General features: G+C 44.5%; 1 protein-coding gene across 1 annotated transcript; it reads right to left on the reverse strand.

Moving 5' to 3' along the window:
- Positions 1–1317: 1317 nt before the first annotated feature.
- On the reverse strand, positions 1318–14065 carry PSMC6 (proteasome 26S subunit, ATPase 6). The gene is made up of 14 exons (XM_035327356.1): positions 13914–14065; positions 13309–13388; positions 12919–12958; positions 12661–12713; positions 8862–8929; positions 8306–8420; positions 7280–7367; positions 6837–6898; positions 6622–6745; positions 6209–6270; positions 5089–5209; positions 4923–5003; positions 2891–2962; positions 1318–1810 (listed from the first exon to the last, which is right to left on the reverse strand). The coding sequence occupies exons 1-14, from the start codon at positions 14038–14040 to the stop codon at positions 1692–1694; spliced, it is 1212 nt and encodes a 403-aa protein (XP_035183247.1). The 5' UTR covers positions 14041–14065; the 3' UTR covers positions 1318–1691.
- Positions 14066–16213: the final 2148 nt, after the last annotated feature.

A 16213-nucleotide genomic window follows, 5' to 3' on the forward strand; every position in this document is an offset into this window, starting at 1 on the left:
GTTCATAGCTCTAAGCCAGCATCTAGAATAGAACGAGGAGGGATACTTGTGACATTACCACCCGAACTTCAAAAATGTAACTATTTCTGGTACTTCAAAAAACTGTTCTGTGATGTTACCTTTCTCCAAGGTAACGTAAGAAGCTCAACTCATTTTTATATGACGACAGTGCTCAGAGATTGACTTTCATTGCACTTTGACTACCCAGGTGTAGCACCCACAGCCAGCAGCTGTCTGAGCTGCACTCAAATGTGTGGTATGGAGAACTAAAATTGAGATTTGCATCTTATACTCCTGACGCTATCACGCTAGGAAGTTTTCAGACAAACCAGAGTCCGTAACAGCCATTAGCTGTAAATGTGAAAATAGCGCCTGGCCTGCTGCGGCTGTTCTATGCCTTCCCCTGCCTCTGTTTTGTCTCATGGTGATAGGGAATGAAATACAATGTTGGCTGTTAAAACTGCCAGGGAGATGCTGTTCAGTGGTGCCTTTCCCAGTAAGTCTAGAGTTAATTTAATGTACTTGTCTGACGGCTGAGCATGCCCAAAGTAATCCAATTAGAGTAATGAGAAGTAGCCAGAAGTCCAGTCTAGTACAGTACTGTTCCAGTCTAAGACTTCAGTAAGTTCCACAGTGCAGTAAGTCAATTTCCACACATACCCTGGGTGGAACTGATTAGAAAACAGAAATAATAAAGAGTGACAGATGGCTTTCAGAAAACTAACAGGTTAGCCACCGCATTTTTATTTCTGTTTGAATGATTACTCAAACAGCTGCAGCAGAAAGTTCCCAGGGAGCACAAAGCCAAGCCCCCAGAAGGCCAAATTCCAGCCTTGTAAGATGCATAGCAAAGCATGTTCAGAGCTCCAGGAGCATTAGATAAACCACTTCACATGTGTAAAGCAGCATGGGTTCCAAGTATATCAGAAGTAACTGAAAGGGGAACATGGAGAGGAAATCCAGCTCAGATTCTCCACTTCCACTTAGATACCTTTGTCAATAAACTGCTACGTAGCATTAGACTTACCCTAGCGTAAGGGAAGACAGCAAACATTTTAAAAGACTTGTTCAGTTCTTGCACTCTGAGCAATAACTAAGTGCTAGCTCAGTTAAATCCTCTTTCCTGACTTCAGGAGTGAAGGAATAAATAGCAAATTTTCTCTGCTTTGTCCCAAGGAGAAAAAAGACACCTCATTTTGGTATGTAAGGTACAAGATTCAAACACAAATCACTACACCAGAGAAAAGTTGCTCTTCAAAAACTGAAGACACATAATTTAACTCTCTCCAAGAGAGTTACAGAGAAGGTACACTGGGGTAAGCCAATTTAAACAAGTTTTATTCAACTGTTTGATGAAAGGAAATTTACCGATATATATATAAAAAAACAACCAAGAAATGAACTGACTTTCTTGAAGACTGCTAACTCATCCAGGCACATTTATAAAGTCACACCGTAATTGCTATGAGAACACACCTCCACGCATTTTACTTAACCTGGGCTGTAATGAATGTTGTATTTCAGAATTGTACAGAAAACATTTCTGTAGCCAACTTGCAACTAGTGTTACCAAAGTACTAGCTACATGTTATACAAACACCTTATGATAACAATCAAGAGGTACATTATTTCTCTTCTTAGACATTAACCCAGTATGTCCCCTGCAGTCAGTCATGAAGTATATGGTTAACTTAGACAGGTTTGTAGTCGAGCTTGGACTCCAGCTTCTTAGAATCGGCCACTTTTCTAACAGCTTTCATGAAGTCTTCCTGAACTACAAAGTCATGATCGGCGCGGATCGCAAACATACCTGCGAAGAATAATTTAACAGCAAGGGTAAGTTGGTGCTCCTTTCAGTACAGAAAGACAGTACATGAAGTCTCACTTAAATTTCAGTGGAAAGGATCCAAGCTACATCATCTGCACAGACTGTTACACGCAGCTTTTGTAAAGTTGGGAAGAGGATTAAACTACAACAGAGGCACCAAAGTGATCACTAAAATGTACGCTTTAAACGACTGTAACTGTGTAACTCAGCCTTCCAATGTAGGCAAACCCTAAGTGTACAATACATTTATGAAGTGGAAAAAACATACTATTAACTCTCCCAACACCCAGGTACTGAAAGACCTGGATGCTCTGCAAAAAGGAGAAAAAAAGGGTACTACCAGTGTTTCTGGAATGCATCTCATAACGACATGTCATGATGCTTGGCCAGTAAAAGTGGTTAAAACCACTCAGACATGGTATGGCCTTTTTTCCCCCTCTGTAGTTCAAGTTCAAAACAAGTTCAAAACTTTTATACCATGCATGTCACAGGATAGTGCCTACATCCAACATAATTCTGTGTGGATCCAGCTTGTGTATGGCAGGGGATATCAGTGAGTGTATTTTATCAGTGCACTGCTACTGCTCCTGACTGCCAGCAGGTCTGCACCTAGTAGCTGCACCATCTTGCTGGTTTATTGGCAGACCTGGTAAGATACTTGTCTGAAATCTTAGAGGAAAGATGTAAATAATCAAGTTCTTCGCGACTGTGTAGGTCATAAGGAAACTTGGAAGAAAAGCTATTTTGTTCAAGTTACTCCATCAAGCTTCAGGGCATATGACCACGCTGCTGCTTACGCTTCGCAGTCTAGACACATGGGACATGCTGTGAAGTAAGCAACTGCGTTGGCATGTTGCTACTGATGAGATGTTACTATTTCCATTAAGTGCTGTCCACCCCAGAAAGGGGTACAAAAAGTCAGCATCGGTGTGCAAGGACCATATTCCAGCTGAGTATTTCGGACCTCCTGATTTTAATCCACTGATAGAAGCACGTGAGAAACAGCTCAGATGTTTAGCATTAATCAAACAAGCCCATCAAAATTAAGAAGGAAGAGAATACCTGCTTCGGTACAGACATTTCTCAAGTCTGCTCCATTAAAGCCATCAGAAAGCTTCACAATTGCTTCATAATCTATTCACAAAACACAAGTGCCAATCAGAAATAAATTCACGTTTCTCCTTATGGATACCGCGGAAATACATGCCCAGCTAACAAAGGAACACTTTGATTTCAGTGCAAATAGATAGCTGACTACCAGACTGGTAAATTAAATCAGCTGAAATAATCAGCTGTGTTCTCCCTTTCATTAACACTGAAAGGTACCTCAGCCAAAAGCTCACGTTATGTAGTTAAATCCCAAAGTTACTAATTGGAGGTTACAAGCATTGACATAAAATGCAAGAAAACACACATCAAGGAAACGGTATCAGCATTTAAGTGATGTAAAAAGCAAAACTAAACAGAAAACTTAAATGAAAGCGATCATCTCAGTCCCTCTCTTATTATAACTGCATCTCCAAAAGGCATTAAACGCCTTGACATGGTAAGCCTGCTTATAATTTCTGTAATGAGTTTCTAAAACAGACCGTTGAGCCTTCAGTGCCGCACATTAAAAAAAAAGCCATTTTGCAAGGCTTCACATTAAAAAGTCAAGGCTTTTCTGCAGAACTTTTTGAAACAGTTTACCTTACGGATGAAATTCGGAACATTTGAACTGAAAGCTTTTACCTTAGAATCCAAAAAGACCTAGAGACTAGAAATTCTTTATTTGTTAATTCCATGTAGCACACTGTCCTATAAACAAGGGAACTGGAAGGTGTGGGGAGGAGTGAAAGGGGACTAAAGCCACATCAAAAACCGCAAAGTTTGGTAAGTTTAGTCTTCAGAAGACACCAGTATTAGAGCAGAAGAACCTCACGCTGGAACCTGGAGCAGGTCATTATCTTAGGATTTTAATGCAGCTCACACCCCATTTTGTTCATCTGGGACTTCCTTCCAGGATCTCACAGCTGAGCATCACAGCCATCCCACGTCACATTCAGTTCAGCCAGTTGCCCATCTTACATCTCACTTTGCTAAATGATACGAAGGAACGCTCCTACCCTGCTTCCATTCCAGTGCCCAAAGATGCGGAGAAAGAATGAAGTACGTTACCTCGGGTTCATGATTTGCCTTGGAGCATCTTCTGCATCTTCAGCTACAGCCTGATGCACATTTAAACCAACACTGCTGCTAAGAAAGGCAATCCTCATCCCTCTCACCCTCCCCCAGCTCATTCCTGCTCCTGAGCCACCCTCTCTATTGAGCTGCAGCTGTTTATGCAGCCAGATGGTGAACGAGATCAGTTCCACTATCCAGATCATGCTGCCTGGCTGCATGAATAGCTCATGTCAGCAAAAAGGCGGGGGCGGAGTGGGGGGCAGCACGGGGCTGGGAACAGGCAGGCAGGGTCTGCGGAGCTGTACTGAAATACAAGGCAGCCAACATTGTTTTAAAGTCAAATCACAATTACAGCTTTCTCGAGGAAGGTTCTGAAGCTTTCATGGTGAGAATAAGACTTTGGTTAGCTTAGAGTAGCACAGTGTATAAATGAACCTTCCCCGTTTTATCTGACGGATACCTCTCCCCTCTGGAGAAAGCTCTCCACAACAATAACCAGCAAAGACAAGCTTGGTTTCAGATAACAAGGTTTTCGTTCTGCCACCTCCATACTCCAAGGTTACGTTTCTCTCTGACTCTTAAAAATTCTTTTGTTCTCAGACTCCTGCAGAAGGAGTTGGTTTTTTTTTGGCTAAGGGAAATGCTGTTTGCTCGCGTTAAGCTATTCCCCCATAAAAAGGAAACTAACTGATGAGAATCATGCCCATTTGCTGGTTTACAGCTGCGCTCCAAGGCTCATTTTCAACACATGCAGTTATCTTTTGCAAAGGGAGGCTTAGCAACAACTCAATCAGGATGCATTTTAAAATCTGAGAGGGGGAAGTTCTGTTGCCAGTGTAAGGACAGGAACCCCAAGGGCATCAGTCGGTGTAACAACCCTCTTCACACCTAAAAAAACCAAAGTAGAATATCCAGGCAGTTTTCCACTTACCTATTTCACCATGTTTAGTGATAGGACCTGCGTGAATCTTCAGAATATCTAATCTGGCTTGTTCATTTGGTAGGTCGATATCTGGAAAGAATTACAGCTTTAATGAAAGCAGCTCAGTTCACACGGATAACATCCTCCTTCCAGTCACCGCGCTGAAGTAACTCACGGATCTTTCTATCCAGCCTTCCAGGCCGCAGAAGCGCAGGATCCAGCGTGTCTGGTCTATTAGTAGCCATGATCATTTTAACTCTGTGCAGAGTATCAAATCCATCCATCTGATTCAACAGCTAGAAGAAAAGAGAAGTTTGGTTTTAGAGCACGCTAGGGGGTTTGGCCTTATTTACTGCACCTAATTCCTTCATACGTACTTCCACCAAGTTAAAAGTGGTAAAATAAATCAGAAAAAAATGCTACGAGCTCCCTAAAAGGAGGCCACAGCTCCCTGCGTATTCTATAAGCAATAAAGGAAAGCTTAAGAGACACTGAAAATGCTTCATTCAGAGAAGATATCGAACAAAGCAGAGCTCAAACGTGAAAGACTTGGCTAAAACAGTAAGGCAACGAAAACAGTGCAAGTACTAAAGAACCCAGTAGCTGGCTGACACATTCTGAGTGCAATACACTAAGTCCAGGACATTCAAATTAGACTTGGAGAACAGCCTCTGGAATACTAATACACGTATGAAGACATTTCATTGTGAAGATCCAAAGTACTTGTTCTTTGATCACAGTGATTTAATTCTTCATGTGAGGCAGGCGCATTCTTCTGAACTGGACAAACTGTTTGCAAACACAGCCCAGTGAAGTCTCTCACTAGCTTTAGAATTCTTAATTGTCACCAGTGTTCTAAAAATTCTCTTTGCACAGCCAGGTTCACCACAACACGTAGCAAAGAAAGAAAGAACGCTCCTAGTTTCAAACTGCACAAGCTCAAAGATTTTGTAAAGGAAGTGTCTTTGGGAATGAGAGGAAAGCTCTCCTTTTCCTCTTTAAGAGGAAGCCCTCGAAACAATCAAAAAATGCAGTACGCAGAATCATACTGAAGTAAGAAGAGGAAATACCCCCAAATTATTTTAGTGATTTTGAAGATTTTTTCCATTAGGCTCCACGTTGGATTCACAGTCGAGTTACGAGAACGTGCAACTGCCTTTTGTAAAAGCCGCATCTAGATCAATTTAGCTCAGGAAAAGTTCTACCAAGGCAGCTCCCAGCCTAACAATTCACACCTTTGTTACAACCTCATCTTAAATGGGACCGTACAGCGTGCAGTCAGTTCAGGCACTCACCTCCATCAGAGTCCTCTGGATTTCTCTGTCAGCTGAGGTGCCTTCAGAAAAACGGCGACCACCTGCAGCATACCAAACCCGTCAGTTACAATACTTGACTTCTGCCTCCACACAGTGCTATGCCTGAAGACAAGCAGCTACCCCTTTTAATGGGGAGAGAGGAAAGGGACGAGTTGCTTAAACGCACACAATTTAAAATGCATTTTCATATAGTTGGAAAAATCGAAGCCACGTATGAACCGTTCTGGCTCTAAGCTCGCTGCCATAGCTCCAGAAGTTGAACCGCTTTGCCCTGTTATGTTTCTTCTTAAAAAAGAGCGTCTAAGTGTGTTTTTTCAGAAGACAGACAGTAACTCTAGAGTTGATTTGTGTTAAAAAGAGCCTCTGGCCATCCCCCAGACCATCAGCCTTACCAATAGCATCTATCTCATCCATGAAGATGATACACGGCTGATGATCTCTGGCGTAGTTGAACATCTCCCTGATCAGACGAGCACTTTCACCGATGTACTTATCCACTATTGAACTGGACACCACCTTTTGAAAGACATAAGGAACATGAGTGAAGAGATTGGAGTGAACAGATTAAGCATGTGTGCACACGTGTGCAGAATTAAGGTTCCACTACCTTTAGAAAGTTGCAGTCAAGCTGGCTAGCAACAGCTCTGGCCAGAAGTGTCTTCCCTGTACCTGCACAGACGAGAGACCAGAGATGTTTAACTAGTAACCCAACATTACGTTAGCAACTTTAAAACAAACAAAAAAGGCTATTGCAACCAAGCACGACCACAAAGCTTTCATATCCCTTTGATTCTATGAGAATTTCACTTCTTACCTGTCTGAAAGGTCTGTCAGGGGCTTGGTGTGGGATGGGGGGAGCTGTGCTGCCACCCTTACGTTCCTTTTATACTCTGGATTTCCCCCTGATGTGCTCCTGCCCCCAGAAGCAGCACACAGAGGGCACTGCATCGGTAATCACCCGAGTGGTTAACAAGGCTGAACGTCACCCTTACGCCTCACCCCACCTCAGTGAGTGGGAGCCACAGGAGCTATCAGTGGGGAATCACTCACCAGGGGGGCCGTAGAGCAGGCAGCCTTTTGGAGGTATGATTCCCACACGCTGGAACAGTTCTGGGTTTGTAAGTGGCAATTCTATTACCTGTGAAGAGGCAGAAAACCAGTGACTTCGTTTCACTTTTAAAATAGACGAGTGATCTCAGGAAGTTAATGGAACACTTGCCAGCCTGTTTTCTAGAGAGCTGTATTCTTAGCTATCCGTGCAGCCTATTTTTGGATGAGAAACAGATGAGTAAGAAAGCACCTGATGGATCTAATTGATCAATCCACAGTCCTGCCCTTGCTCTTCACAATTCACTTCTGCTATGCCTTGTTTTTCTTGATGCTCATTCAAACCCTGTTTTCCCACGGTTATAATACAACTACCCCCAAGCAATTTTAGCAGTTTCTGTGCAGAATTAGTTTGGCTTGTTGGCTGTCAAACCTAACTACGCCCTCTCACTTGACTTGATAGCGCTCCCTTAGCTTAAAGGGTCTTGCATCCTTCAAACCCTCTTCTTTATGAGATTTTCTTCATTTTAATTTCAATCTAAGCTCCTGTAACAGCGGAGATGAGTTATAACCGGTTTGAGGACTGGGATACGGTGTTTAGAAAAATCCTTCTCTGCTGCTGTAAGGTGCGTGCACAGCACACAAACAATCTGTTATAGTCAGATGGCTCACAGCAGCATGAGCGAGTCTTCAAACACCCACATTCCCAGGCAGGCTTGCTCAGCCTGCAGCACTGATGCCCAAACTAACAGAATTACTTCAGTGCGAGTGCACCAGCATCCTGGATCACATTGCTGTTTGCCATAAACACAATTGCAAAGCTGAAAAACAATAAAAAAAAAACACTTCACAAGCTATCTTCTAGCATAAAAAAGTTAATGAAACACACAAAGCACTCATCTGGTAGGATCCTCCAACAGCCTCTCTCATGGTAGTTCAGGATAAATGCCAACAAAGCATTTAAACACTAGAAAAACTTCACCCAGAACACATCCCGCTGTTTGGTCAGCGTTCTGAGATAGCAAATACCTCTCGCAGCTCTCTGATTTGTTCTGACAACCCTCCAATCTCAGAATACGAAACATCCCCTGGGTCTTCATGAGACATGTTATACACCAGTGGATCCACTTCCCTTGGCAAGTATCTGGAATAAAAAAATTAAGAGTATGCATATTTACTTGTGCAGACACGTACACAGCTACTGCAATGAATCCCAGAGCAAGCATGACAATTATTTATTCTCCTTTCACCTTAAAAAGGAAACAAACGCCTGATAAAAAATAAACGTAGCAAAATTTTAAAAGCCTTACAGAAAACTGAAGCAAAAGCTCAAGAAGCTGCTGAAATGTCTGAGGTGTAAATGAAATTGTTTGTTTTTTAAAATGAGCAGCCAACTGCTTTTAAAGCCAGGTGACAGACGCTTGACTTTCCACAAAAAGCTGTCCTTACTTCAGCACCGTTTTACAGAACATATTTACACAATATTCTGTAGCTGATTATTCAGACTTTGGTGTAACCTATTCAGGTCGGTGTTCTTCCCCCTTTACACGGCAAGCGGAACAGCAGCTGGAGAGCAGAAACCTACCTCATAATAGTCAGAGTGGTCATATCCAGAGCAACTCTTGTCCCCGGCTTCAGCTTACTTTTGTCAAGCTAGTGACAAAGAAGATATTTTCTGTTAAAACCACGTCCCAAAACAACGTTTAGTTTCAGCCAAGACGTTTACTGTAGCTTGTAGGCTCTGCTCCACCGCACGCAAGAAGAAACAAGGCTGCTAAGCTACGTGCCACGCAGCTCCTCTAGTAAACACTGCCTGTCCCTCACCACCATTTTTGGGAATGCTTAAACCGGGAAAAAGCTGGCCCGCTATTCCATGGGAACACCAGAGTGAGCCAGGAGCTGGTATAGACCCACGGACCTGCAGGTTTCCAGGATGACAGAAAAGCTAACACACACCAGAGGACGTATTTTTTTGTATTTTTTTGAAAGAGATCTTGAACAGCAGGCCATTAACTCACTTCTGCTACTTGTGAAAATAGCTTTCTAGACCATAATTCATAAATATACTTTGGTTTTTAGCCACTGTCAGCTCAACAGGAGTAGTTAGAGATCTAACCCTTCCCTCTGCTCAACATGGGGTGGAACCAGCTGCAACAAGGAAGCGATCCTTTAAGGACATAGGGAGCAGCCTGTCCGTTTGAGTCTAAACTTGCCACCAGTCCAGTCATGGTTCTCTCATTTCTGGCCTGTCAGAAAGGGTGCGTAGATGTTCCTGCCCTATTTTCTTCCGGCCTTTCATCGTTTGTTCATTTCACACATCCAGTTATCTCTCATCTTCAAAGTCAGCTGTTCCAGTTATTTTTTTGTGCTGTCATTTACCTCAGACGCCCTGCTCATCTGCCTCAGAAGTTTTTGTCTGCTTACTCCGCTTCTACGAGATTTTTTTTTTAAAAAAAGAAAGTTTGATATTTACAGTCCCATTCCAGGATTCCACGCTACCTGCCCACAATTTCTGCTGGGTTTAAAACTACTCATTTTTGTTTCTCACCTTGCTTTTAAGAAACCTGGTCCAGGACAGCAGTCGCACATCTCATACAATAAAGACTTGAACACAACAATCCTAAAAAATTACCTTGTTACTGATTTTTTTTTTAAAAAAAAGGTCATCAAATGTAGATTGAGTGATATAAAACTCATTTATTCTGAGCTTTACCAACACGGCATCTGAACAGCACAGATTTCTACAACTGCTTGCAAGCAGCGCCTGAAGCTTTCCATCTCCCCCACTGGGAGATTTGTAAGGTCCCTTGCCAACAAGGGTTATTTAGCCTCTAGCAGTGTTTAGGATCAAGCTGTCGCTCCTCTGCTACTCGAGTCACTGGTAAGACCCACTTCCCAGCTGCCTAACCTTAAGAAACATGTAGAAGCTTGAAATTATATCAGATGCAACACAGCTCAATGGATTTCAGTTTTTTCTGCATTGAGAAGAGAAAAAGAAACCGATTGACCCTGAATTCCTTGGGAAGTGCACTTCAGATAGCGAAGTAATTTTGTTTTAATTGAAGCTCTATGGATCCCCTTTCTCAGCAGCTCAGCACAGCCACAAAGACCTGGATCAAAAACTAGCTCTTGTAGGCTGCAAAACACTGTGCAAAGTTATTTGCCTTGATATTTTGGCATTTTGCAAACAATCATGGATATGTTGGTTGTTTTTTAGTTTCTCCCTGTCAATTCTAGGATCTTTTAAGATCAAAGAGTGCTTTTTGTTCCAGAATAAACTCCAGAGTGCACGTTGCAAGGCCAGGCACATCCAAGAGCAATATATTCCTTAGCTTTTATCTCTGTTCCAACAAAGAACCTCAAGACGAACTCATCAAGCCTCTCATGTGCTTCAGAGTAAAATTAAGTATATCTGCGTCCCAGAAAAGGATTCTCTTTATTATTTCCTGTGAAAGAGAATAGTGAGTTTGTGCCATAACATACTGAAAGGGTTGAAGCTTACAAGTGTGCATTTAAAGAGCACTTCAATACCAGCAATTACTGCAGATGTTTTATGCAAGCAGAACCGTACCACATCCACACGCTTGAGGGGGGTCGTAGATAAATGGATTTAAACTACATCAACTAACACACTGCACCCCCATTTCCCAAGTAGCTTGTTTCTCGGAAGAGAAAACATCCATCATTACTGAAAAAATACAATCCCATCTACTGACAGAGTCAACACCACGGGAAAATACTTCCTGCAGGAGTTTTGTTCATTGCTTGCTGCTAAGTTTTGTTAGCTGGGGGCCTTCACCTGAAATTCCTGATGGGCAGCCCCCCCCCCAAACAACAACAACCTTTTCAAGTTCTCCCAAGTGTAACAATCTCCCCAGTCTGGCACTTGCTGGTTGCCTCAACCTCTCCCCCAGCTACCACAACCCCATGACGGATGAATCATCAAGACAGAGTTGGTTAACTCGTACATTAGAGTTCTATTACAATGCTCTTCAGTTTCACTCCCAGGTGCAAAGCTTAAATTAATTGAGAGAACCGGGGTACTGCAAAGAATTTGCAAACCCTTTTTCTCTCTTTCAGTAGAAACAGTTAAGAGCTGAAAATTCCATAACGAAGATCAGTTTCTCTTCAGAAAGACAAGCCAGCTGTAGCACCAATACTACGCCGATGTACCTTTTACTGAAAAAAAACTTCACTATTTATATAATATGCCAGAACATGCTATGCTACAATTTTAGTTTTTAAAATTGCAACTGCAGTCACCTTCCCCTTCAGTAAATAAATCAGTTTGAGATGAACTGAGAGGTCACAGCCGTTAAAGGAAACTACGCTTATCTGTGCGGTAAAGCAGCTAAATAAAACGCCGCCGCCTTCTCAGGACACACGATCCTTCCCCGCCGTCATTATTCTCTACTCCGAAATCAGATTTCATTCACAGACGGGAGTAAAGACGAGTGTCAGTCAGGGATGAGTCTAGCAAAATCCCATCAGGGATTCCCTTCTGCCCACAACGGCTCTGCAGTTGCCGAATGCCTTCACTAAGAACCGTGGCTCCTAAGCAATAGAGAGCTTTGTTAAGGAATTGCTCATCTACAGGGTTTTAATTACCCTAAGTGGGTCGCATCCAATGCTCCGTTAACCAACCAGCAGTTCTTAAGGCATGTCTGCGATGTATCGCTTCTACTTTTGTACAGAGATAGAAAGCAAAGAGTGCCCCTGAACCGCTTCTTGCTGACTGTATCAGGAGATGGCTCATTTTGTAAGCATGGTTCTGTATCAAGTTGGGTAGCTTTTATGAAATTCTATGCAGCTGAAAAAGGGGTCGTCCCGAAAACTAGAAGCATCAAGGTTTTTTGTTTTTTTAGAAAAAAAAGTCATTAAATACAAATAAAAAACCCCGATAATGTGTTCAGAGCAGAGGTCTTGCCTGCAATCGTTATTCATGGACTTCAAAAGCATTAGAAAAAGATACCTAAATATACAGTTATGCTACACTAGATCTAAACCTTTGCGTAACAGCAACGGTCCTGTGCAATGGTTACAGCATGGCAAGGGAGGCCTTACACAGCTTGATGGCACGATGATTAATTTTCAGAGTTTTTTGAGCATTAATTTTGATCACGATCATTAGTTTTCAGAGATTAATTTTCAGAGCTTCACAACAATGAGAAGGATAAACGCGTGCAAGGTTCCAGGAACGTTTTGGACTGCTTCGTGGCTAGAAGGAGGTTATGCTACCAGAAAGCAAACAGATCCCTTTACAAAGTAGCCATATACAGCTTAAAGAAAATACTTAATCCCATTAAGAACAGGATCTATCCAAAGCAATGCTAATATCCGAGACCAAAACAAACGCTTTAAGAATATTCACATAAATCAGCTACCTGACGGCGACAGCCAACCACGTATCTCGGGCCATTCGTAGCCTTCACAATGACTAGAGAGAAAAGATCAAAGAAAAAGTCAAGTTTACTTGTTGCACTGCTCTGAGTTATGCTTCTGAACTGCCATGTTATATTTTTCTGCCAATACTCACATCTCTGATACGCTTATTTTTTATTCTACCAAATCTTTCGACAAGTTTTTAACTGCATGAAATTATTTCCAGGACTTTGAAGACTGGAACAGTCCAGCATACTTACACTTCTCTTCTGTTAGCTGTTTAAGTACCTCACCGACAATCTGCAAACAGAATAAATAAATGCTATGTCAGCCTAGAGATAAATTAGTCTTGTCAAGCAGTATTTATGGTGTGTTTCAGAACATGGAAGATGACTGCTGACTTTGAAATTCTTTCTCCTGCTTCAAGCTTTGTTTCTTTAACACACCTCTGTTAAACGGGATAAACACAAAACATATCTCTAAGCCACGTGCTTGGTGTCTGTACGTAGTAAGGCATCTCTCTCCGTTAGGTGTATTATTCCCACCTGCTTTTTCTTCACTCCAGACTTGGACTTGACAACTGCTGCTTCTAGACAAGTTCTCCATCAACCACCCCCCCAGGCAGCTACGGCCCCATTCCTCTCACATACCTGCCCGACGCTCTGCAATGCCTTGAGATCGTTTTCCGACTTCTCATACTGCTTGGTGAGCTCCTTCAGCTGCTCCCTCACTAGGAAAGGAAAGAAACACCAGATTTGGGTAACTTTTCATCTGACAGGAACACGGCACCAGGCCCTCCCACAGCAGGAGGGCAGCAGGTGGAAGCTCTGTGCACCCAGCAAGCCATCCCACTGCAAGCACGGGAGCCCCTGCTCAACACAGCAGAGCACGGCAGCATGAAAGAAACTGTGTGAAGGTTCTTTAGGGTTCAAAAACCCCTAAGTGGTATTTAAAAATTGGATTCTGAAGGCAGCTGGGCGCTGAGGAGGACCAGGGAGGCGATGTCACCCCATGGTGAGGCCACGGCTCAGCGCTGCGCTGGGTTCCGGGCCCCTCACCACAAACAGCACCCGGAGAGACCCCGCCAGGTGCCCGGGGCAGGGCTGCGAGGCGCCCTCTGGGCCCGGTCCCTCAGCGCGGGGCCGGAGCAGGCCCGGTGACGAAGCGCAGAGGCGGTGGCACCTCAAGGGGCCGCGAGGCTCCCCACGGGTCCCCCCTCCGGTTCCGGGGGAGGTTGCCGGCGGCCGCCACTCACGCTCCTTGAGGCGCCCGTCGATCTCCTTGTGCTCCAGCAGCTTCTTGCGGTAGTCCTGCAGCGCCTTGTCCCGCGGGTCCGCCATGATGAGCAGCCGCCGCTCATAGGGAATGCCGGGAAGGGCCATGGCGCCGGGGGGCGGGGCCTCGGCCACGCCCCCTTCGCGGCTCGGCCACGCCCCCTTTCGTGCACTGGCCCCCGCCCCTTCGCGGCTCGGCCCCGCCCCCCTCTCCTCGCCGGTTCCAGCGCCCTCTGGCGGCGCGGAGGGGTGCGAGGGCGGGGGGCGCGCTGCACGCATGCGCAGAGCGGTGAGGGGGGAAGGGAGGGGTAACGTGACGTGCGTGCCCTCACTGAGGCGGGGGAGGGCGGGGCTGTGGGCATGTATACGTGTATACACGTGTGTATACGTGTGTATTTGCATATATACGTGTATATATGTGCGTATGTGCGTGTATATGCGTATATACATATACATGCGTCTATACGGGTGTATACATGCGCACATGTGTGTATATGTATGTGGATATGTGCATATATGTATGTGTGTATACATGTGCATATGTGTATGTGTATTTGCATACGTGTGTACGTGTGTATATACACATATATAAGTGTATATATGTGTTCATATGTGTATTGCTGTATATGTGTATACCTGTATATACATGTATGCGTATATATGCATGTATAGGTGTATATATGTGTATAGATGCACGTATAGCTGTATATATATGTGTACAGGTGCACATATGCACATGTGTATACATGTATGTACATGTATATGTGTATATATCACAGAACTGTAGGGATTGGAAGGGACCTCAAAAGATCACTGGGTCCAACCCCCCCACTGAAGCAGGTTCCTTAGAGCATATATGTCTGTATATATGTGTATATGTATACATGTGTGTACATACATGTGTATATATGCACATATACATGCATATATATGTTTAATGGGGGATCCTGGGTGGCTCCCACTGCCACAACACCTGCCTGAGCTCAGGGGTTGTTTGTGGGGGTGAGGAAGAGGACGCTGTCTGAGGGCTCTGTCCTGAGGCAGCACTCGGCCTCCTCAGGAGCCCCCTGGCAGATCCTGCCTACCTTGACTGGCTGTGATCACCCATCACAGGTGGCTTCATCCTGTCTCTGGACCCCTTGGGGTCTTTGAAGGTGTTGAGGAAAAGATCACAGAACAGCCTGGGTTGGAAGGGACCTTAAAGACCATGCAGTTCCAACCCCCTGCCATAGGCAGGGATGACACCCAGTAGATAAGGTTGCTCAGGGCCTCACCTAATCTGGCCTTGAACACCTCCAGGAAAGGGGCATCCACAGCTCCTCTGGTCAACCTGTGCCAGCACCTCACCACCCTCTGAGTGAAGAATTTCCACCTAAACTCTCATCTAAATCTCCCTTCTTTTAGTTTAAAAGCATTACCCTTTGTCAAGTCATTATCTGATTGAGCAAAAAGTCCCTCTCCATCTTTTTATAAGCCCCCTTTAAGTACTGAAAAACTACGAGGTCACCCTGGAGCCTTCTCTTCTCCAGGCTGAACATCCCCAGCTCTCTCAGCCTTTCTCCACAGGAGAGGTGCTTCAGCCCCTTGATAATTTTTGTGGCCTTCTCTGGACCCCCTCCAACAGCCCCACATCCTTCTTGTGCTGGGGGCCCCAGAGCTGGGCGCAGTACTCCAGGTGGGGCCTCACAAGGTGCCAGATTATTTCAGCGAGATACTAGATTATTCACAGTTTAATTGTAAATCCAGTTAATGAGCGTGGACGTAATGCTGACTGGCGTAAGTTTATAGATTAAGGAGCAGCCAAGGCCTGTGGAAACAGGAGAACCCGGATGTGTTTCTTTCCTCAGATGAAACTGGGACAAGAGATGCTGTGTGTTTGTGAGGAAACTGGGCAAGAAAGGAAGCCACTGCAGCCATCCCTTGGCCTCTGCCTTGCACGTCCTCACTTCCCCGTGAAGGTGGAGAGGGCTGGGAAAAGGAGTCACCATTACGGGCACCTGGGGCACAGCCCTGTTCTGTGCCTCACAGAGAGCCCCAGGGCAGGACATCGAGGTCCTGGAACATGTTCAGAGGAGGGCTACGAAACTGGTGAAGGGCCTGGAACACAAGTCCTGTGAGGAGCGGCTGAGGGAACTGAGGGTGTTTGGTCTGGAGAAGACGGGGCTCAGGGGAGACCTCATTGCTCTCTGCAACTACCTGAAAGGAAGGTGTGGGGAGCTGGGGATCAGCCTCTTCTCACACATAACTAGTGATAGGACCAGAGGGAGCGGCCTCAAGTTGT

This window comes from Oxyura jamaicensis, chromosome 5 (genome assembly GCF_011077185.1).
Source record: "Oxyura jamaicensis isolate SHBP4307 breed ruddy duck chromosome 5, BPBGC_Ojam_1.0, whole genome shotgun sequence".
NCBI lineage: Eukaryota > Metazoa > Chordata > Aves > Anseriformes > Anatidae > Oxyura > Oxyura jamaicensis.